The sequence below is a fragment of the Hemiscyllium ocellatum genome, chromosome 26, assembly GCF_020745735.1.
Source record: "Hemiscyllium ocellatum isolate sHemOce1 chromosome 26, sHemOce1.pat.X.cur, whole genome shotgun sequence".
Classification (NCBI taxonomy): domain Eukaryota; kingdom Metazoa; phylum Chordata; class Chondrichthyes; order Orectolobiformes; family Hemiscylliidae; genus Hemiscyllium; species Hemiscyllium ocellatum.
Window position 1 is genome coordinate 54452606 of NC_083426.1, and position 23606 is coordinate 54476211.

At 40.3% G+C, this 23606-nt stretch overlaps 1 protein-coding gene across 2 annotated transcripts in view; it reads left to right on the forward strand.

Moving 5' to 3' along the window:
• The window catches only part of LOC132828478 (lysine-specific demethylase 5B-like), a 215027-nt gene that overhangs the window by 182908 nt on the left and 8513 nt on the right, over window positions 1–23606 (forward strand). For both annotated transcript variants that reach the window (XM_060845644.1, XM_060845645.1), the window contains exons 23-26: window positions 1004–1504; window positions 3599–3713; window positions 11990–12210; window positions 13510–13836. In XM_060845644.1, the coding sequence (XP_060701627.1) occupies window positions 1004–1504; window positions 3599–3713; window positions 11990–12210; window positions 13510–13836 (1164 nt within the window). The remainder of the gene's footprint in view (window positions 1–1003; window positions 1505–3598; window positions 3714–11989; window positions 12211–13509; window positions 13837–23606) is intronic.

A 23606-nucleotide genomic window follows, 5' to 3' on the forward strand; every position in this document is an offset into this window, starting at 1 on the left:
TTGAGAAACTTGGCAGTTTGGCAGCATCTGCGGAGACAAAATAGAGTTGATGTTTTGAGTCCATTGACCATTCGGGACCCTGCTGCCTGTGATCTCTGCTCTGTATCATTTCTTCTTGTTTTGTAGGTTTTGGGTTTTTTTTTGTCATTACATCATTCTAAACAGAATAGGCTTCAGCCAATTAATATTCACTCACAAATAACTATTGGTGTCAGATGTAATGTTTGGTTTGATGTTCCTGTTTTCAGATTGCCCCTTCACAACACCAGCCAATGAACCTATAGGCTTAAAATTTCAGGTCGATTGACCCTTCCTCAGATATTCCTGATGAAGGGCTCCAGCCCAAAACATTGATTTTCCTGCTCCTCCAATGCTGCCTGTCCTGCTGTGCTTTTCCAACAATACCCTCTCAACACTAAACCAGAGGTCCCTATCTTGGGTTCATGCCAACACCATTATATCTGTATTGTTGAAGTGGAATGACTTCAAGTAGAGTAACTTAAGAGTCCAAAAGAATATCAATGGATTTCAAACTTTTGAAGAGTGTGATTGTTTTTCGCTATTTCCTGTATTAGTGATTTAAAATAATCAGAGCCCATAATGAGCTTTGCAAATATATCTTGCATAACATTGTTGGACCTTGGAATACTTTACCACCAGTCATCCTTTGAAGGGAAAGCAAAGCAAAATAATGAGATTAGTTTTGAATGTGGCTCTAGTACTGATGCAATGACCTGAATGTGCTGTAACTACTTTAGTTTCTGTTCTTTAATGTTGCACTTAACACCATATCAGTGTTGTCAGATTCATTTCATTTAGAGCTGATATCCAGGAAAACGGCAAAGGAATCCATTACATTGTTTTACTGTGGTGCTTTTGTCAGGGCATCATTTCTACTACTGCGAAGCCTTAAGTATATCATGTAAACCTGACTGTGGTGATAATTCAAAGAGAAATCATTTTATTGGCAGAATATGATACAGAATATTTTTCTGATGTATAGGTGGCATCGTTCAATGAAGCCAGACTGAAGGAAATGGAATCATTTCGCTCCATCCAAACAGCAAATTCCATGAAATTTCTCTCTGATATGGACTGTATGGTCTGTGTTTGTCAAAAGGCTGCAACTGGCTCCATGTTGCAGTGTGAGCTTTGCAAAGACTGGTTCCATAGCAGCTGTGTCTTAATGGTGAATGCTCACCATGGGGAGTTACCCTGGCTCTGCCCACTTTGTCTGCGATCAGAAAAACCATCATTTGAGCAAATCCTCCCGTTACTCACGACAGTACAAAAGATTCCTGTCAGACTGCCAGAAGGTGAAGCACTAAGTTATGTTTTTGAACGAGCTATGAACTGGCAACATCGGACAAAGCAGCTTCTTAGCAGAGATGAACTGCGCTTGGCCCAAATAACATCACAAGTAGCAATCCAGGCATGGCAGGGAATGACAAAACAAATGGCTGCCACTGAACTAGAGAAAAGAGTGGCTGATGGTAACTTGCAGGTAAGACCAGACTAAAGACACATTACTTATTCTACTTCTTCTTACAATAACCAGCTCCTTTTGTAATTTTATGTTAATAGAGTTTAAGATTCCACTTTTTGCTCAAAGAATCTTGTTACAGTTCTACTTTTAAGACTGGATACTACACATACTCCAATACAAAGATGGAACTACAAAGCTAATTGACTGGATTTTGTGCCTGTATGCAAAACATGCATGCAGATTAGGAAGACCTGAAAAATTCGAAAATGGCCTAGTAGTATTGAACAAGCATCAAAATATGAAACTTTATTCAGGGGTGAGATTTGGAGGAATTTAAGGTGATTGGGGAATCCTCTATTAAAGTATAAACTTTTCTTTTATTCTGGGAAGTTATGTACAACAGAGGAATTATAGGTATTTTGAATCAACCAGTTATGACACATTTCTGAATAGGTAGTACTTGAAACCAAGTCTTTCAGGTCAGAAGTAGGGACACTACCACTGCACCACAAAGACGTACTTTCCAGTAGATCATCACCACATTAATCTAGTATATGCCAGGGAGGGGCTCTTGTGAAGCATTAGCAATGAGCTTCCTTTGAGGCAGAAAGTACGAGTTCAAATCCCACCCACTCCTGAACTCACAGCTGAGCAGTTTAGAAAATATCTAGGATATGCCAGGTTGATTCCTTGGGCTGTGTGGACTTGTTCAGCTCAATCATAGCAGGAGTAGTGGTGACACAATTAGTGTCTGTGTTTGTGTTTTTGTCCCTGTTCGATGTTCAGTGAACACTTCTGGAGATGTATGAATGACCATGAATTACTGTCAGTATTTGTAAATTTGTCTCATATGTGAAGGGTGTCTTTTGGACAAAATAACGTGGTATCTGATAACCATTGAACTGTGATTCTGCGCACACGTAAGGGAAGAGACTGTATTGAGATAACAAAGATGGTTACCCAAAGAGAGCAATTTTGAACTTCTGGACAGTCTCTCTTTTTTTTTGAAGGGTTGAATTGCTAAAGGAAATGCTCAGCAAACAGTGAGTCGTACAATGGTTAAAAAAGTGCTGTTGTATGATTCAAGGGAAAAACTTGGTAGCTGGATTTAAGGGAGGGATGCAGAAATTGGCTTTGAAAATGAAAGAAACCAAGTTTTCATTGCTTATCAAAGACATAGGTTGAGGGGTGAGGGCTTCACTGTATTGCCCTTCTAAAGTCTCACTGGGTTGAATGGACTGCTTTTGTACTATTCTATGATAGAAATGAGATGATGTGATTCATTCAGGAGGTCATTCGGTATAGATTCAAATTAGAGTTGGGAGTGAGTAAAATTCAAATATTAGTGGAGAAAAGTAATTGATATCAAGAGGGAAGGCATTTAGGAATTTGTAAATGAACAACTTGATGCCACAGAATGCTATTTGAAGAGGAAATTAGACTGTGAGCTTCACTTAAATTAGCAATCTTTTTATGGGCCTCCAGGTAAAATATCCTTGGTTAAGACAAGGTTCCGGTACAAAATGGACAGGTGAGGTTTTCTGGATCCTGTCTACATGTGCATCATCTTAACTTATTATGCAATTGTTATTGTTGTTAATTTTCTGTAAAATTTCACAGGGCTAGTATATACGTTAGTCTCTGAAATTGTGGGCTACTTCTCCAACTTTGTTTCTTTTCCCTTTCCTTTACCCACTCCTTCTCCCATACCATGGTGTGGGAGAAGGGGTGGGTAATTGCAGAAATAAAGTTAACCTTTCAGGTCCCTAACCTTTCTTTAGAACTTGTAGCTAACCTAATTTAACTGCTGTCAAATTATATGGTGTGAATGACCACTTTTTACTCTTAAATAAAAGCAAATTGCGACAATGCTGAGAATCTGAAATAAAAACTAATTGCAAACTTGCTCAACAGGTTTGATAGCAGCCACAAAGAGTAAAGCAGCAATAACATTCCAAGTCTAATATGTTGTTCTTTGGAAGCTCCCAGATCTGTGCTTTCCCTCACTTTCTGCTTTTAATATTACTTTTCTTTATCTTCTGCCTTTCCTGATCTGCTTAGTTGAAAGTTGATATTTTTTTTATGTATCACACAAATCTTTTATCGATTCAGGTGAATTCTGGCAATGAGAGTGAACTTATTACTGCAGTTTGTAATACTAATCCATTTGAAAAGGAGAAGATTGTAGGAATCAGACCTCCATGGCAGACGTGCATTCCAGCTCAAGGTTTGTACTTGGGTTATATTCTCACGTGTTAACACATCTTGCTGGTAGAGGATATGATGCCACATTTCGCGTTTACATTCTAGGTTTGCAGTCATGTCTATTCCATTTTTAAAAACTCAGTTGAAGAATACAATTTTCTTGTCTTTCTCCCAGCCTGGGAAATTTATAAAGATGTGCTAATTGGATATACCTGTGTTGGGTGGGCAGGAGAGTGGTGCTGGTGGTGATGATGATAATGAGAAAGGCCCGTCTTTGCAAGGCCTCCAAAGAGTAGACCTAAAGTTTAATTGCTAGTCGTGGGATTCATGCCGCTAGTCTTGCCTGGTGAGCATGTCTAGATGGTATACAAAAACACTATTATCATTCTAGTGGGAGGCAACAATACGCTGCCAACTAAGCTGCATTTCTGTTATTGTTTCTTCAGTTTCATGGATGGTTGCATCACTGCCAAATCCAGGGAAATAAAATGTAGCTGTATGCAGTATTGCAAACCTGAAGAATAAATAAGTGCGCTCTACCTGCATAAAGTGGTATCTCCATTTGGTTGGTGATGGAATATCTGGAAGCATATCAACCTGAAGCCTTTCACTTATGCTCCTGCAGACAGTTGCTAATTAATAATTGAGAATATTAACATGCCATTCTTTATCTTAAGAACATATAAATTTTCGGTGTTGTTTCTCATCACGTATCAAAATGGCTTTCACATTTTGCACTCCATGTACAAGTAAATCTTTGAAGTCTCTAAAAAGACATCCAAAAATGTCAGTCATTTTATGCATCAGAAATTGATCAGAGAAAATAGTCATCTTAGATCATCAAAGCAAAGATGCTTTGAGTGCAAACCAAGCATATCTCATCAGGAGAAAGGGTAAGCATTCAAAGCTAGAGCTGTATGGATGACAATGAAAACAAAGGTTAAAATAAAACTTGAGGTTTATGACAAACATTAGGTACAGAATATAGTATGAAATAAGGCAGAATATAAAGTGAAGTGCAAACTGAAAACAAATATAAAAATATTAGACTTTGCATTCACAACTACATAGCAGCTTGGAACGTACCATGCTTTTTTTAAAAAAAAATTAAATGCCATGTTTGTGAGACCCAAAACTTTCTAAAATATGCATTTTTAAAAAACTAGCCATGTACAACATCAACATTGGACATGCATTTGAAGAGATTAAGGGATGAAATGACTTTGGTCTTGCTGATATTCATTTCGTTCCAAATTTCATGCTTCATGTTGCTAATCAATCTTCAGGTCTTGCAGTTCTTTTCTGTGCTTTGTCATTTGCAGATTTAACTGATGTTATCATTTGGCCCTCATAAGAGTCATAGAGATGTACAGCATGGAAACAGACCCTTTGGTCCAACCCATCCATGCCGACAGATATCCCAACCCAATCTAGTCCCACCTGCCAGCATCCGGCCCATATTCCTCCAAACCCTTCCTATTAATATACCCATCCAAATGCCTCTTAACTGTTGCAATTGTACTAGCCTCCACCACTTCCTCTGGCAGCTCATTCCATACACGTAGGCCTTCACTTAATACCAGATTCTATGGCTGTGTTTTTGTTGTCATATTGACCTTAGGAAATGGCATTTAGTCAGGGGGACACATTAAGACTTGGGCCGGATAGTCCAGGAAGAGTTAGAGAGGCCACCTAATTCCAGAGACTGCCTGGACAGAAAATATGTCCTAAGACTCCAGTATTGTGTTCAAACTTAAAAATCAAAAACAGTTTCTCACCTTCTCACTCTCACTCCCCTTTTCATGTTAGCCTGTGCCTTTGTGCCCACCATCCACAGTCCCTTATGCCCCATTTGTCCCCAGTCAATTTCATATTCCTTTATAGCGCTTATGCCAACTCTGATCCATCATCTCCTACCACTATTCCTTTTTGGACTCTACCAGTTTGGACCTAGTGGTACTGCCAGTTTCATTGATGGACTTTGAATCTCTTACCCATAGTACATTATGTGCCTTGCCACCACCTTTGCTTTTTCTAAGGAGTGTATTAATACCAACAGCAGATGGTTTTTGACAGTGTTTGACCCGATGCTATGAAACTTTATAGTCATACAGCACGGAAACAGACCCTTCCATATCCATGTCGAACATAATTCCAAATTAAATTAGTCCAACCTATTTGCTCTTGGCGCATATCCCTCCAAACCTTTTATATTCTCTTTTAAACATTGTAATTGTACCCACACCCACCACTTGCTCAGGAAGTTGATTCCAAACGCAAGCTGTCTTCTATGTTTAAACCAAAGTTGTGAGTCGTGTCTTTTTAAAATCTATTTCCTCTCAACTAAAAAATGTGCCCCCTTGAAATCCCTCATTCCAGAGAAGAGATACCCACCATTAACCCTGTCTATACCTCATGATTTTATCAACCTCTAAGGGGTAAACCTCTTTTACCAACTTCCTTAGGCTCCAATGGAAAGAAGTCCTAGCTTATCCAGACTTTCTTTATAACTCTCATCTTCCATACCCAGCAACATCCTGGTAAATTCTGAACCCTCTCCAGGTTAATAATATTCTCCTTATAACTGGGTGACTAGAACTGGACAAAGTTCTCTGGAAGAGGTCTCACTAATATCCTATACCTCCTCAACATGACTTTCTAACTCGGAGGACTGAGCAATGAATGCAAGCGCGCTAAATGCCTTTTTAACCATCTTGTCTATGTGTGACACAAACTTCAAAGAATTATGTATCTGAACCCCTCAATCCCTCTATTTCACAACACTACCCAAAGTCCTACCATAAATTGTATATTTATGTTCATTGTTCCGAAATGCAATATCCAGATTGAACTCTGCCATTTTTTAGCCCATTGACCTATTTGATCAAGATACTTTTGTAATCTTAGGATACATTGAAGAAGGTTTTCTATCCCACCAATTTTGGTGTTGTCTGGAAACTAGCTTACTATGCCTTCTATATTCTCATCCAAATCATTTATGTAAATGACAAACCGAAGAGGACCTGAAACTAATCCCTGTGGAACGCTGCTGATGTTAGGCCTCCAATCCAAAAGCAACCCTCCTCCACCACTCTGTCTCCTGTTGTTAAGCCAATTAATATCCAGTTGGTAAGTTTCAGATCACCCTGAATCTTATGTGACTTACCTTTACAAATTAGTCTGCTTTGTGAAACCTTGTCAAAGACTTTACTAAAGTCCAAGTAAACAATGTCGACTGCTCTGCCTTCATCAATCTTTTTGGTAACTTCCTCAAAAAATTCAATCAAGTTTGTAAGACACAATTTTGCTCCCACAAAACTGTGCTGACTATTCCTAATCAATTGTTGTTTCTCTAAATGTGTATCAATCCTATCATTAAAATCGCCTCCAACAATTTAGCTACATTCCTACTGTACAGAGTCAAAATTGAAGATTCTGAGGGCAACTCGTTGACTGTATGCTGCTGTGTCACAACCTCTGCATGTGGGGTAGGATGTACCCAGATGGTGATGGTGTTATTTGGGACATGATCTGTAAGATATGATTCAATGAGTATAACTTACCAGGCTCCTGGTTGACTAGTCTGTGAGGCAGATGTCCAGATTTTGGCATTAGCCCTCAGATGTTTGTAAAGAGGACTTTACATGGTCTACAGGGCTGTCATTGTCTTTTTCTGGTGCCAGGTGGTCCTTTTCTTTGTTGTTTTTTTTTCTTATTTTCTTTTATTTTTAGATGACTTAGTGCTTTAATGCAACTAAGTGCATTTCCAGTTTATTTTCAGGCTGTTCATTAGTGTGGGTTTAGAGTAATGTGTATGTCTGAAAAGACAAGTGTGAACCAGATGCACTTTTGTTAATCTTCACAATGATTTAATGGTCACCATTACATTTCATTTTAGGTTATTTTAAATTTGAATTCAAATACCACCAACTGCTATGGTGTGGTTTGAACCAGTGTCACCAGAACATTAAATGAAAGGCAGAATATTGTGTTTGCTGGAAATCTGAAACAAACACAGAATGCTAAAGAAACTCAGCAGGACTGTGGAGAGAAAAATGGCATTACTGTTTCAAGTTTCTCTTTCAGATGTGTAGAACATGCCTACAACCTAAGAACCAAGTTAAGGAGTAGGCAATTCAGCCTCTTGATCCTGCTCTACCACGTTTTATGATTATCGCCTCCACTTTCCACCCACTCTCAATAACCCTTCCAACCTGTTGCTAAATACAAATATGTCTACCTCAAATTTACTCAATTTCCTAGCATCCACTGCGCATGGGTAGTGAATTTCACATGTTTATAGCTCTTTGATTGATTGAAGTGATTTCTCCTTATTTCTTTTAAATCTGCTACTCCCCATCCCAAAACTAGACCTTCATTCTAAATTGCCCCACACAAGGAAACATCCACTCTATCTGCTTTGTCAATCCCCTTTAACATCTTGTATATTTCAAATAGATCTCCTCTCACTCTTCTAAACTCCAGAGTACAAGCCTAAACTGCTTCACTTCTCTGTAAGATAACCCTGCATTTTGAATCAATGTAGTGAACCTCCTCTGAACTGCTTCCAGTATGACTATGTCCCTAAAGGTGCTCAAAATTGCATGCAGTACTTCAGATGCAGTATCACTAATGCCTTGTACAGTTCCAGCACCATGTCCCTACTTTTATACTTTATTCCTTTAGCAATAAATGTGAAAATTCCATATGCTTTCATTATTCCCTGCTATACCTACATTTTTTTTTGTGATTCATGCACAAGGACACGCATATCCTTCTGCACTGAAGCATTCTTAAGTTTTTCTCCATTTAAATAATATGTTGTCTTTCTATTCCTTAGAGCTTTCTATTCGCCTAACAATTCCATTTTCATTTCTTGTTTCTTCATTGCAACTTACTTTCCCATCTATTTTATTTAACTATAGTACTTTCTATCATTGCATTCAAATCATTAATCTAGATTGTAAATAGTTGGGGTGGGGGACTGAACATGTGGCACTACACTAGTTAGGCCTTGCCAACCAGAAACAGATCCATTTATCCTGACTGTCTGCTTGCTGTTGGTTAGCTCTATCACAATAATACATTACCCCCAACCCTTGTGATTTTAGCTTGTTTGTTAACCTTTTGTGTAGCACTTTATCAACTGCTTTCTGAAAGTCCACATATACATCTACAGGATCCCTGTTCCCTGTTATCCATATTGCTTGTTACACAAGCAACCTTAAAGTGTGTCTTTCTTCCATCAAATGTGCATGACCTTTCCCAAAACATGTCAAGAGCAGATGCAAAGGGTTTTATTAAACATTCCTCCAGTCCTCAACTTCCTCATCCCTTGCTCCCCTATGGTGTCTCATATCCCAGACTAATTGAGAGTCCACTGCTTCCACTTGCCTCCTTGCCCTTTTCACCTGGAAAGTTGAATAAACAACTCTGGAAACAATTTGTAATAAGTTTGTTTTAGTGTTGTTTCATATAGATGTCAGACTTGGATTATGGAAACAGGTGATTGATTTGCTTTAATTGTATTGAACAGTTGTTTTGAAGGAGAATGGAATTGATCATCGAGACAGAAAAAGTAGAAAATGATGAATAGCTGAGGAGAAAGAACAAATTAAGAAATTTGCTGAAGGAAGTTGAGAATAGGCAGAGACTGGGCAGGGCACATTTTACAAGGAAACAAACTGATAAAATATTTTTTGCATTGTAACTTCAAAGGAAGGAAGAAGATATTAGTCCAAAATTACTTGAAAACTGAAGAAATTATTAGATGTTGAAAAGCCTGGCACAGAGTGGAAAGACACAGTGGAGTATACCACTTGCCTTTGACAGAGCATGCATGATGATTGTGGGCATGAAAACTGAGATGCAAAACTAAATTGATTATGTGTGCAGTTGAATGATTTGAACACATCTGTACAGTAACAGTCTCAGCTTCTTAACTAGAAGCCTGACCAGGGATTTCCATTAGACCTAAGAGCAAAAGTAGGCCATTCAGCCCATCAAGTCTGTTCTGCCTTTCAATAAGATTGTGGCTGGTCTGATAATCCTTAATTCCACTTTCCTGCATTTTCCCCATAACACTTTATTCACTCACTGATTTTAAAAAGCTGTTTCTCTCCGCCTTGACTGTATATAATAACCCAGCCTCAGCAGCCCTCAGTGGGAAAGAACTCCACAGACTGAGAGAAACAATTCCTCTTCATCTCTGTCTTAAATGTGCACCCCTTTTTCTGAGAGTCCTCTGGTCTTCTCTTGTCCCACAAGTCGAACCAACCTTTCATGTATCTACACTGTCAAGTTTCCTTAAGAATTTTGTATGTTTCGATCGCGTTGCCTATTGGTCTTCTATATTGCAATGAGTACAGGCCCAACCTCCTCAATTTCTCGTAAAAATGTCTATTAAGACCCTACTGCCTCCCTCACTGAACACCCTGTAGTTCGTGTATCGACCTAACCGCTCAATAGATGATGTCATTTCCACCACCCTTCATCTGGCCCTCACCCACCTAGAGAAGGATCCCTACATCAGACTACTGTTCATAGACTTCAGTTCTGCATTTAACACTGTCATTCCTTAGTGCCTGTTTGGAAAGCTGTGTCTATTGGGCCTAAATAACTTCCTTTGTAACTGAATCCTGGACTTCCTGACTGGGAGACCTCAGTCAGTCTGGATTGGGAACAGCATCTCCAACACGATCACACTGAGCATGAGGGCTCCCCAGGGCTGTGTGCTCAGTCCACTGCTGTTCGCCATGCTGACACACGACTGTGCAGCAATGATCACATCATCACATTCGCTGATGATATGACTATAGTGGGTCTCATCAGCAGGAACGATGAGTCAGCATACAGAGAGGAGGTGCAGCGACTAATGGAATGGTGCAGAGCCAACAATCTGTTTCTGAATGTAGACGAGACAAAAGAGATGGTTGTTGACTTCAGGAGGGCATGGAGCAACCATTCTCCGCTAGACATCAGCTCCCCTGTGGAGATTGTGAAGACCATCAGATTTCTTGATGTATGCCTGATAGAAAATCTCACCTGGACCCTCAAGACCAGCTCCATAGCCAAGAACGCCCAGCAGTGTCTCCACTTTCTGCACAGGCTGAGGAAAGCCCACCTCCCAGCCCCCATCCTCACCATATTCTACCGAGGGTTCATTGAGAGTACCCTGAGCTGCTGCATCACTGCCTGTTCAGGAAATGCACCGTTTCGGATCATAAGATCCTACAATGGATAGTGAGGACAGTTGAGAAGATCTTCAGGGTCTCTCTTTGCTCCTTTACAGACATTCACACCAGACGCTGCACCTGCAAGGCTAAGAGCATTGTGGAAGACCCCACGCACCTCTCACTCAAACTCTTCTCCTTCTTGCCATCTAGCAGAAAATACCGGCGCATAAGGTCTCTAACAACCAGACTATGCAACATTTTCTTCACCCAAGCCATCAGGCTCTTTAACACAGTATGATCGGACTCTTTCCCATCTGAAATTCATTACATGACTTCAAATTACTGCTTGAAAAATGTCTTTATTTATCATTCTTCTATTACACTCTAACATGCATGTTTTGCACTTTATGTCATGCATGATAGTGTAATTTGCCTGTCCATGTTGTGCCTTTGGTCCTAGAGGAATGCTGTCTCGTTTTTGCTGCATCAGTCATACCTGGTAGAAATGACAACTAAACGCTACTCTACTCAACTATTCACACAAGGAAAGACCAGACCACTAAAATTGAATCAGTGAAATTGATGCACGTATGATCAGACTACTGGGCAAATAGGAAGGGCACAAAATGCTGGAGGGGAGACATATTTGTGCCAGAGTTCTATTGAGGCTGTGAGGAAACATTGATGTTTTTGGTTCAGATTTGAGCTTCTTTTTAGAAACATTGAGGAAATAGATACAGGGAAGTTATAGATCCATTCATCTAATTTCTATTGTGTAACTAATTGTGAAATTAATTAATAAATCAGATAATTAATATGGATTGTTCTTGGTTTTAAATATGTTGCATGATCACCCACTAAGTAACTTCTTTTCCAGTCTTGCCATTTGTCACTTTCATGAAGAAATCAAGCATGTTATCAATCTATAAACTAATTCCTCACTGGATATCAGCAATTTAGGTTTTTTTTATTGTCTTTATTAATAATATCAGGCATAAATCACAAATACTTGTTATTGTCCTTTTTATGAGTAAATTCTTTGCAGGGGATGTAATAATCAGAATTATAATGGAAACTGAATTCTGGTTAGTAAACTTAATCTTCTAAATATATGCTTTTGCAGGATTATGCCTATCAGATGATGTGAGGTCCCAACTTGATGAGCTGATGATGGAGGCTCTCTTACTGCAGGTGTCACTGCCTGAGATGCAGCACATTTACCAGATCTTCTGTGCAGCCCAGTACTCTGTAGTGGAAGATCACCAGCCCCGATCTGAACTGCTGAACTGCAAACCAGTGGAGGTCATGCAGTGTCTTGCAGAGACCTGTACTTCTACAACTGAGGTATGGAACTGCAAAGACTCAATATCAGAGCAGTACTATATTTAGGTATTCAACCTGTAAATTCCTGTGTGTGTGTTTTGAAGTGTGTTTGACAATTGTGTATGAATGGATATCAGATACTGAAGTTGACATTCTTTTCAGATTAGCTTAACTCAATGACTTCACACTTTGAGGAAACCAATAGATTATAAAAAGACATGGAGCATCCTAGATATCTTCTGATGCAGCTGTGATTTTTGGTTTTGCCTGTCAGCATTTATCAGCAACATAATTTAGTCTACAAACCAAACTCCGTAAAAAGATATAATTCACGTTTCAAGTCCAATGGCTCTTCTTTGGAACTGAATTCTGAAGAAGAGTCATTGACTCTGTTTCTATGTTCTTGAATCCAATCTCCACAGATGCTGCCAAATCTGCTGAGCATCTTCAGCATTTTCTGTTTAATTTCAAATTTCCAACACATGCAGTATTTTACCTTAACAGAAAAATACATTCTAGTAGAGTTCCTGTTTTCTTGATAGTGATGCATCTTCCAATTAGGAGTTTCTGTCTTCTCCTCTTCTCACTCAAGACTGTGGCTGTGCAGGGAGTTGAGAAGTCGTGGCATCCTGTGGAACTCCTGGCCAGAAGTAATACTGGAGTCCACCCAGTCCATTAAGGTATTGTTGGCCTTGATTCTGTCAGGCCAATTAGGAGGAACCCTATCTCTGAGAGTTGAGTCTGCATATCCAGGTCTCATTAATATTAATGTCCCGGAGCTGTGTAGTTAGACCAAGTAATTTGATATCTGAGCTATCTTGGAGATGGAGTATTGATTCTGTTGTACCATATTTTTACGTTGGTACTTTATCATCATCCTCACATAATTGGCACATGAATGTCCACTTGTTTTATGGTGATCCAAAGCTGGCAATTCCAGCAGAACTGAAAGAATTCATAACTCCATTAATGTAGAAATTGACCTCCGATAAATGAGTAGTTTTTAAACATACCTAGTTAATAGAAGGAGCTCTGCTCTGAGGTATGCCATATTTTGTTCCTGACATTTCAAATTATGTTGAACCTGTTGGCTTAATTCCTGTTAGTTGATTAATTCAGTTCTGAAATCATAAATAACTGTAAAGTCTTTGTGACCTAAGTGTTGTGAACTTAATTTTGTTTAAACATCAAAGATAATACTTATGAGATTGGTTATCACAAGAACTCAAGAGCAGTCAATAGTGTCATAAAACTTGTCAGAAAATTTAGCAGCTATGTCCTGTCTAACGGGGTAGATTGAGCTGTCCTTTTCTGTTTTAGGGTGAAGATTGCTGTTTAAAGCCAGTGAAGAAAGAAGGAAACTGTGAGAAAAAGAAGAGACGGCTTGAAAAAGATGGTTCACTGGGTGAAAAGAGAGAAAAATTGAAAAAACTAAACAATCCGAAAAAGAGAAATGTCAAATTAAACCAGGAAAGAACAAAAAACCTAAGTTTGGTGAGAATAGAAGCAGAAAAGTATTTGGAATTTCTACAGCCTCACGAGGCACTGTCAGTGATAATGGAGCCTCCATATTCTGAGCCAGAGGACTCTGAGGATGAAGATGCAATCTGCCCGGCAGAAAGCTGCCAGCAGCCAGAGGGGGATGAGGTCAGTCTTCAATATTCCTGCGGTTATTCTTCACTACATGAGTATAATGAGGTGCACAGAAACTGCTGAATATTTAAAAGACGCATGCTTGACTTTATCTGATATCTTCCAAGCCCCATTTCTTCTGTGCTTGTTATCCACTGTTGGCTTCAGTTGAACAGTGACTGATATTAAATTCTTTTTTCCCCAAATCCTTCCATGGCCTTATTCGGCACTATCACTGCTGTTCCAGTGTCATGACTCTCCAAGATGAGCACTCCTCTTCCATGAACATCACTGATTTTAATTGCTACACCAATAGTGGTCATGTCTTAAAATTACCAAAACCTTCAGTTCTGAAATTTCATTCATAAGTCTTTCTGTTGTCTATCTTTCCTTCTCTGACACACACCTTCAAACATGTTGTTATGGCCAAGCTTTTGGTCACCGTTATCAATAGCTGCTTTATGTGGCTTTTCATCAATTTTGTTTTTGATATCATTCATGATTTGTGTTGGAGAGTTTAATACATTAATTGTTATTTGGCTCATTTGTTCCTCTCATTTATTTGTTTTATTTCCTCCCACTTGGACTTGACTTGTAAATCTGAACCAGAAACCCACAGAGTGATGACATATCTCTATTAAAGTCATTTACTGAAAATGCGCTTTTAATTGCATTCTTATTCTCCAGTGAGTGGAAGACAAACTGCAAAATCCAGCTCTACTACTGCAGTGGAGATGTGAAATTGTGACTGGAGCAAGTGATAATAATTTCACCCTTTGAACTGTTGCCAGAGAGGTAGTATGTTTGAGACGAAAACTAGTGTCAGGGGAGCAGAATAGTAGGGAGATCAAATACTGAAAATAATATGAATTTATCATGGGAAATGGGAGCAGGAGTAGGCCATTCAGCCTGTTGAGCCTATTCTGCTTATTAGTAACATCTTGGCTAATCAGATTGCATTGAACAGTACAGCATCAGAACAGGCAGCTCAGCCTGCTCTGTCTGTGCCAACATGATGCCTTTCTAAACTAATGCCATCTACCTCCACACAGATTTGTATCCCTCTATTTTTGTTCATGTCTGTCTAAATGACTTTTAAACCTTTGCTAACACATCTGCTTCTACCATTTTTCTCCTGGCAGCACATTCTAGGCATCTGCCACTATCTGTGTAAAGAAAAACAAAAATAACTTAGCTTGCACATCTCCTTTAAACTTTCCCCCTCTTATCTTAACCTACACCCAAACTCTTCTGATAGCTCAGACACTCCAATCCAGGCAGCATCCTGGTAAACCTGTTTTGCACCCTCTACAAAACCTCCACATCGTTCCTATAGTATGGTGATCAGAACTGCAGGTAATACTCCAAATGCGGCATCACCAAAATCTTGTACTGCAGCAATGTGACTTGCCAACTTGTAAACCCAATGACCTGGCCAATGAAGGCAAACATCCTCTATGCCTTCTTTACTACCTTAACAACTTAAGTTGCCACTTTCAGGAAGCTATGGACTTGGACCTAAAGATCCCTCTGTATATTGATGCTCCTAAGGGTCCTGCTCCTATCAATACTCCTATGACCTGAGCTCTGTATTGCTTATTTTGATAACTTTGCACTTCCTTGTAGATAGAGTTCTTTCAAATCCAACTTTGAATATATTCAGTGATCCAACCTTCACTGCTCTCTGAGATAGTGGATTCAAAAGACTAGCAACTCTCAGAAGAATGTCTGACCGCTTTTGAACTCTGTGTTCTACTTTTAAATTTACCGAAGAGGTGAAACATATTTTCAGCATTTACCCTGTCAAGCCCCTTCAAAATTTAGTATGCTTAAAAATAATTACTTGTTTTTCTAAATTCCAAACAGTATAGGTCCAAACTGCTCAAACTTTCCTCTTAGTTCTTTAATCAGTCCAATGAAGTTCATTTGAATTGCTACCAGTGCACATTTTGAAGATCAGACTTGTTGTCCCAAGTACTACAAATTCGCCAAAGATCCTCAGACAGCACTTTCCAAACCCTCGGTCATTTCCATCTAGAAGGACAAACGCAGCAGATATATGGGGATACCACCATCTCCAAGTTCCCTTCTGAGCCACTCACCATTCCTGACTTGGAATATATCACTATTACTTCACTGAGGCTGGGTCAAAATCCTGGAATTCCCTCCCTAATGCATTGTGGGTCAACCCACAGGAGGTAGACTGCAATGGTTCAAGAAAATAGCTCACCATCACCTTCTCAAAGGCAACTAGAGACAGACAATAAATGCTCACCAGCCAGCGATGTCCACATTCCCACAAATGAATACATTTTTTTAAAAAGCCCTTAACGATAGCAAAACTTCATTTTTTGTCTCCAATGTCATTACAATATAAGACAGGAAGCCACAGTCTTCTGTACCAATCTTATGTCCCTTGTTTGAGTACGTGAAGAACTCAGTAGCAACATTTATAGGTTTCTCAAATGAATTACACTTGCCACATTATACTCCATCTGTCGCTTTACCAACCCACTTACCCTGTCTGTATCTCTTTGTAGTCTGTTTGCTTACATTTTAACTTTGTATCATCAGAAAGTTTGGATACAATACTTTTTGTTTTGAACCATTAATATGGACGACTAATATCTGAAACTCCAGCTCTGATTGTGGCATTCCACTTTTACAAACTGCCAACTTGAAATGCCCATTTATCCCTACTCTCATCTTCTTGTCTCTTCAGCAAATTTCAATTCGTGCTAATATATTACCATCAACTCCATGAACAATTATTTGCAAGTTAATCTTCTAGATTGCCCTTTATGGGCAATGAACATATTTATACACTCACCATTTGTTGCATATCCCTAATTGCTCTTGAGAACCATCTTGAACCATTGCAGTCCATGTGGTGCAGATACTACTTGGGAGAGAGTTCAAGTATCTTAACCAGCAATAATGAAGATTTATCGATGTAGTTCTAATTCCTGCCTTTGAGATGGAACCAGAAAAAGATGTTCTTCCAACCTTACATGGAGGGTAGATAATTGGGTAAACCAGGTCAGTTGAGTTTTTGGATCTGGAGTTCCAAAGAGTATAAATACAGACGTCTTGCAGCTTGCAAGCAGAGCGAGTTTATTTAATGGTGAGTTCGTTGAAGTTGAAAGCAAGCGCTTTTCTTAAACTTACTTTCTACTGCGACAAGCAACTTCTGGGTAGTAACTGGTAAGCTATATTCTATTCTACCTGTAAAAACTGTGTTGAAATATGGCATAGCAAATTGTAGAATGCACATCCTATGAAATGTGTGAAGTCTTGAATGGAATTGGAATTGAATTGAATTTATTGTCACACGTACCAAGGCACAGTGAAATGCTTTGTCGTGCGAGCAATACAAGCAGACTACAGAGATAAGTAGTATAGATAAGTAAATAATATGTAACCGTGGCAAAAACAAAAACACACGTACAGGCGAATGTTAAGAGTTCATGAGCCCGTTAAGTATTCCAATAACAGGGTAGAAACTGTTTCGATACCGGCTGGTACATGCGTTCAGGCTTCTGTATCTTCTCCTCGATGGTAGAGGTTGTAGAAAAACATTGCCAGGGTGGGATGGATCTTTCAGAATGCTGGCGGCCTTAACTTGACAGCGGGCCTGGTAGATAGATTCTATAGGTGGGAGGTTGACCTTTGTGATTGTCTGGGCTGAGTTCGCGACTCTGTAACCTTGAATGGTACAGTTACCATACCAGTTAGTAATACATTCAAATGCGCATCTATAAAAGTTGGCAAGGTTATTCGCCGTCATGCCAAATTTTCTCAGCTGCTTGAGGAAGAAGAGACGTTGTTGGACCTTTGTAACCAGTGTGTCCACATGAAGAGGATGACCGCTCCCAGGAGCTTGACACTCTCCACTCGTTCCACATCTGTGCTGTTAATGTGTAGGGGGCATGAGTAGAATCCCGCCAAAAGTCAATTTTCTTGGTTTTGCCAGCATTGAGAGCTAAGGTGTTCTCAGTGCACCATTTTTCCAGGTCTTCATCCTCCAGTTTGTAGTTTGTTTCATCGCCATCTGAGGTTCGACTGACTATGGTGGTGTCATCAGCGAACTTGTAAATGGCATGTGTCTGATATTTGGTGACGCACTCATTGGTGTGCAGTAAGGGGCTGACTACGCAGCCCATGGAGAGCTCCAGTGTAGAGTGTTAGTGGGGATGAAATATTGTCCCCAATCTTCACTGATTGTGGCCTGTAGGTCAGGAAACTGAGGCTCCAGTTGCAGAGAGTGGGGCTTTGTCCGAGATCACTAAGTTTAGTCATCAGTCTCGAGGGAATAATGGTGTTGAAGTATAGTCAATGATTAGGATTCTTACGCAGCTGTTTTTGGTGTCAAGATGTTCTGGGGGGGAATAAAGGGCAAATGATATGGCATCTGTTGGTCCAATAGGTAAGTTGGAGTGAGAGAGTGTAGTGGGGAGGCTGGAGTAGATTAATGCCTTGACCAGCTTTTCAAAGCACTTCATGACCATCATGAAGCTAGGAAGATGATGGAAAAGCAGGCCCTCCAAACCAATAATCTCAATATTCCTACCATTCCAAGTGCCTTTGAGCATAGAAACAGGAAAAATTGAATGTTTGAAGACATGCCTGACTACTACCACTGGGCAGTAGTCATTGAGATGTGCTGCAAGAGCCACCCTAGGTACAGGGATGATATTGTCCCTCTTGAAACGGGCAGGGACAGTGGCCTGCTGCAGGGGGAGGTTGAAGCTATCCAAGAAGACCTGTCAGTTGAACTGCACGTGCTCTGCATGCACGGTTTGGTACTCCATCTGGTCCCATCATTTTCCTTGGATTCACACGAAGGAAAACTGATCTGACCTCTAATGCAGTGACTGTTGGTATAAGTTTGTCAGGACTTGTTGGAATAGGTGTTACCTCTCCCGAAATTGTGTTCAAATCGAGCATAAGAGGTGTTGAAACAATCTGGGAGGGATGTGTCTCCGTCTGCTATCTTACACTTCTCTTTTTAGAACCTGTGATGTCATTCAGTCCTTGCCATCGTCACCAGGTGTATGCCTCGGTCTCTGGTTTGAATCGGTATTGGTCCTTGGTTGTCTTAATGGCTCTGCGAAGGCCATACTTGGATTCCTTACTTGAGTGGGTCTGCTGATCTTAAGACCTCACGTCTGGTTTTTAGCAGGTTCTATATGTCCTGATTCATCCAGGGTTTCCTGTTGGGGATAACACGGATTGACTTCCTTGATATGCAGTCCTCCATACACTTACTGATAAAGTCTGTGATGGTGGTGGTTCATGACACACACTATTTGACTGTTGATGTTTTGGCTGTAGATACTGATGAGAGTCATGGTTCCTCAGGAGCGCATGGTGCTGGCATCACGGGGAGCTCAGCTGAACAGCAGGGAAGGAATGAAAAGAGGAAGAGTACTACTGATAGGCGATTCTTTCGGGGAACAGATGAGCATGACTGCAGGGTCTTATGTTGCCTCCCTGGTGCTAGAGTCAATGACTGCAGGGTATTTCTCTGAGGTCATGGTGTGGTTCATTTTGTTACAATTTCCTGGGCGGTAGGGAAATGAGATCCTGAAAGCAGATTTATGGAAGCTAGGAAGATGATGGAAAAGCAGGCCCTCCCAAACAATAATCTCGATACTCCTACCATTCCAAGTACCTTTGAGCATAGAAACAGGAAAAATTGAATGTTTGAAGACATGCCTGGAAACCGGAGGTAGAGAGCAGATTTCTGAAGCCTTGGGACTGGTGAGGGAATTTTTACAGCAAGTCAAAACACATAATGCAAGGTGACATAAAGTGGCCATTCATAAGCACAAGAAATGTTTGTGTGTTGAATCTTTAAAACATGTCCCTTCATGGGATTATAGTTTAAAGTAGGAGCGTTCACAAGTTGAAAATTTGTAAATTGGGGACACCAGTACACAAATTGAGGTAAATGGATATGATTTAATTGTCATTACTGAGACATGGCTACAGTATGCCAATGATTTTGAATACTGTATCAAAGTGCAAATTCTGTATTCAGGAAGCATGGACAAAATGAGAAAGGAGGCAGGGTAGTACTCCTAATGAGGGATCATGTAGAGATTTTTAATCAAAGGATTAAACTGTAGAATCAGTGTTGGTGGAATTTAAAACTGCAAAGGCAAGCAAACATTGGTTGAAGTTATTAATGAACACAAAACTGAAGTACTAATTTTGGGCATGCTATAAATCTGGAAATTAGAGATGCACATAATGTGGATAATAGAATAATATTATGTCCCTTGAGTTTACATATAGACTGGGTTGACCAGGTTTGATGCTGTGGTGGATGATTTTCTGTATGCATGGGTTTCTGAAATAACATGTTGAGGAGCCACCTAGCAATCAGACTGTTTTGGATTTAGTGTTTTGTAATGAGAAAGGGCTAATTAATAAGTTTGCTGTAAATGAGCCTTTGGGAAATAGTGAACATAGTTCCTTCTGAAGCTCGGGTCTTAAATCTGAGCAAAGGAGGTGTGCGGGACAAGTTGGCTCAGAAAGATTGGGAAAATAACGCCAAAAGATTTCATGGTAGACAGCCAATAGCTAGCCATAGATACAGAAATGTACAACACAGAAAAAAAGCCTTTCGACTCATCTCATGCATAGCAGTCAAAAACAACCACCTGATTACGCTCACCCCATTTTCCAGAGTCTTGTATGCCTTGGCATTGCAGGTGGATATCTAAATACTACTAAAATGTTTTGAGGGTTTCTCCCTTTACCATCCTACAGCAGTGAGTTCCAGATTTCCATCACCATCTGGGTGAAAGTATTTTTTCTCCCACCACCTCTAAACTGTCTGTCTCCCACCTTAAAATCTTGTTTGTTGTCACACCTGACACAAAGGAGCTTAGTTGTTCTGGGGTTACCATTGACCAGAATCTGAACTAGACTAACCATACTGTGGCTAAAAGAGTAGGTCAGAGGCCGGGAATCCTGCAGCAAGTGACTCACCACCTGATTCCTCAAAGCCTATCCACTATCTACAAGGCATCGGTCTGGAGTGTAATGGAATACTCCCAACTTGCTGAATGGATGCAGTTCCAATAACAATATAGAGAATTGACACTATTGTCAGTAAGGCTTACCACTTGAATGGCCTCATATCTCCAAACATTCAATCCCTCTGCTGTCAACTTTCAGTAAGGGGAGTGTATACAATCAACAGCATACACTGCAGGCATTAATCAAGGCTGCTTAGCACCATCCAAGCCCATGACCATCTCCACCTAAAGGTCAAGGGCAGCAGACACATAGGAACGTCACCACTTGCAGTTAGCCAGAACTTAACAAATAGAAATATATTACTGTGAATCCTCTGTGCCCTATTTTCATGTGTTGTGTTTTTAAAAATCACTTTAGCCACATTCACTAGCTTTCACTTTTCCATGGTCAATTATGTCCTCAAAAAAAATCTTTGTAAAAATATTTGTAAAAACACAACGGACACATTAGATTTCAAAGAACTGTGTACTTGAATCCCTTGATCTTTTTATTTGACAGCAATACTCAGGACCCTACAATTAATTATATAAGTCCTGCACTTGTTTGTTCTACCAAAATGCAATACCTTGCATTAATTCAAATTAAAGTTCCATCTGCCATTTCTCAGTCTAAAGGCCCAATTGATCAAGATCCCTCAGATAACCTTCATTGTCAACTATACCACCAATTTTGGTGGCATCTGCAAACTTCCTAGCCATGCCCTGCTAAATTCACATGCTTATAAAAATAAAAGTAGGCCTCCTGTCCACAGCAATAGTCAGGATATGGGGAAGAAACTAGATCAAGAGTTTAAAAAAAAAGCATGTATGAAAGGCACCATTACAATAATAATAAAAGCAAATTACTGCGGATGCTGGAATCTGAAACCAAAAGAGAAAATGTTGGAAAATCTCAGCAAGTCGGGCAGCATCCGTAAGGAGAGAAAAGAACTGATGTTGTCAAAGCGTCAGTTAGACTCGCAACGTCAGCTCTTTTCTCTCCTTACAAATGCTGCCAGACCTGCTGAGATTTTCCAGTATTTTCTCTTTCTCCATTGCAATAATCATTGGGGACTTCAAAATATCGGTGGACTGACAAAATCTCCAGAAAAGGAATTTGTGGAATGTCTTGAATTTTTTTTCCCCGGAGCTGCTTGTGATTGAGCCTACGAAGGCACAGGCATTGTGCCTGCGGTTTGAAAGGGAGAAACTGGAACCCGATGTCATGGTATTACAGTTGAGTGAAGGTGACTACAAAGATATGAGGTAGGAGCAGCAATGGCAGGTGTTTATGGGGTAAATCAGGAGGCAGAGCAGAATTTTTTCCCATGGAAGAAGAAGCATTCAAACTTTGGGAGAAGATTTGCAGCTCAGGTGCTCGTTGTTGTAGTTCTGTTCGCTGAGCTGGGAATTTTTGTTGCAGACGTTTCGTCCCCTGTCTTGGTGACATCCTCAGTGTTTGGGAGCCTCCTGTGAAGCGCTTCTGTGATGTTTCCTCTGGCATTTATAATGATTTTGTATCTGCCTCTTCCGGTTGTCAGTTCCAGCTGTCCGCTGCAATGGCCAGTATATTGGGTCCAGGTCGTTGTGTTTATTGATTTGAATCTGTGGATGAGTGCCATGCCTCTGGGAATTCCCTGGCTGTTCTCTGTTTGTCTTGCCCTATAATAGTAGTGTTGTCCCAGTCGGACTCATGTTGCTTGTCATCTGAGTGTGTGGCTACTAAGGATAGCCGGTCATGTCATTCCGTGGCTAGTTGGTGTTCATGGATGCGGATCGTTAGCTGTCTTCCTGTTTGCCCTATGTAGTGTTTTGTGCAGAACTGAGAACAAGATGGGGAACCTATCAACAAAGACTGCATACTCAAACTACTGGATCTGTGCCTCACAACACACATCACATTCAACAACCAAATAAGTGAACAAATCAACGGCACACCCATGGGCTCACCCATCTCTGGACTCCATAGTAGAAGCAGTAATGCAAAGGTTAGAACAAACAGTCTTACCGCAAATTCAACCCAAACTCTGGGTCAGATATGTAGATGATACCTTTGTAATCATTAAAAACACAGAAATAGAGAACACACACCAGGTCATCAACACCACACTCACATGAATCCGATTCAGTAGAGAGGAAGATAAGGACAACCAACTCCCATTCCTAGACGTGATGGTACAGAGAACACTGATTGGAGAATTCACCACAAAGGTATACAGGAAAACATGTACACAGACCAAGTCCTAAACTACAAAAGCGACTACCCCAACACACACAAGAAGTTGCATCAAGACACTGTTCAAAAGGGCCACAACACACTGCAGTGCACCAGAACTGCAAAAAGAGGAAGAAGAACACCTATACAATGTATTCGGCAAAAACGGATACCCCCGCAATTTCATCAACAGATGCCTAAGGGAAAGACAACAGAATGAGGACATGCCACAACCCAAAGGACTAGCCACACTACCATACATCAAAAACATTTCTGAACTGACAGCCAGACTACTGCGACCACGAGGACTCGTAACAGCGCACACACCAACAGCCACTCTCCGACAACAACTCACCAGGATGAAGGACCCGATGGTTTTGCTCATGCTGGACAATGTATTGTACAAAATCCCATGCAAGGACTGCACGAAACACTACATAGGGCAAGCAGGAACGCAGCTCACGATCAGCATCCATGAACACCAACTAGCCACGCAATGACATGACCAGCTATCCTTAGTAGCCACACACGCAGATGACAAG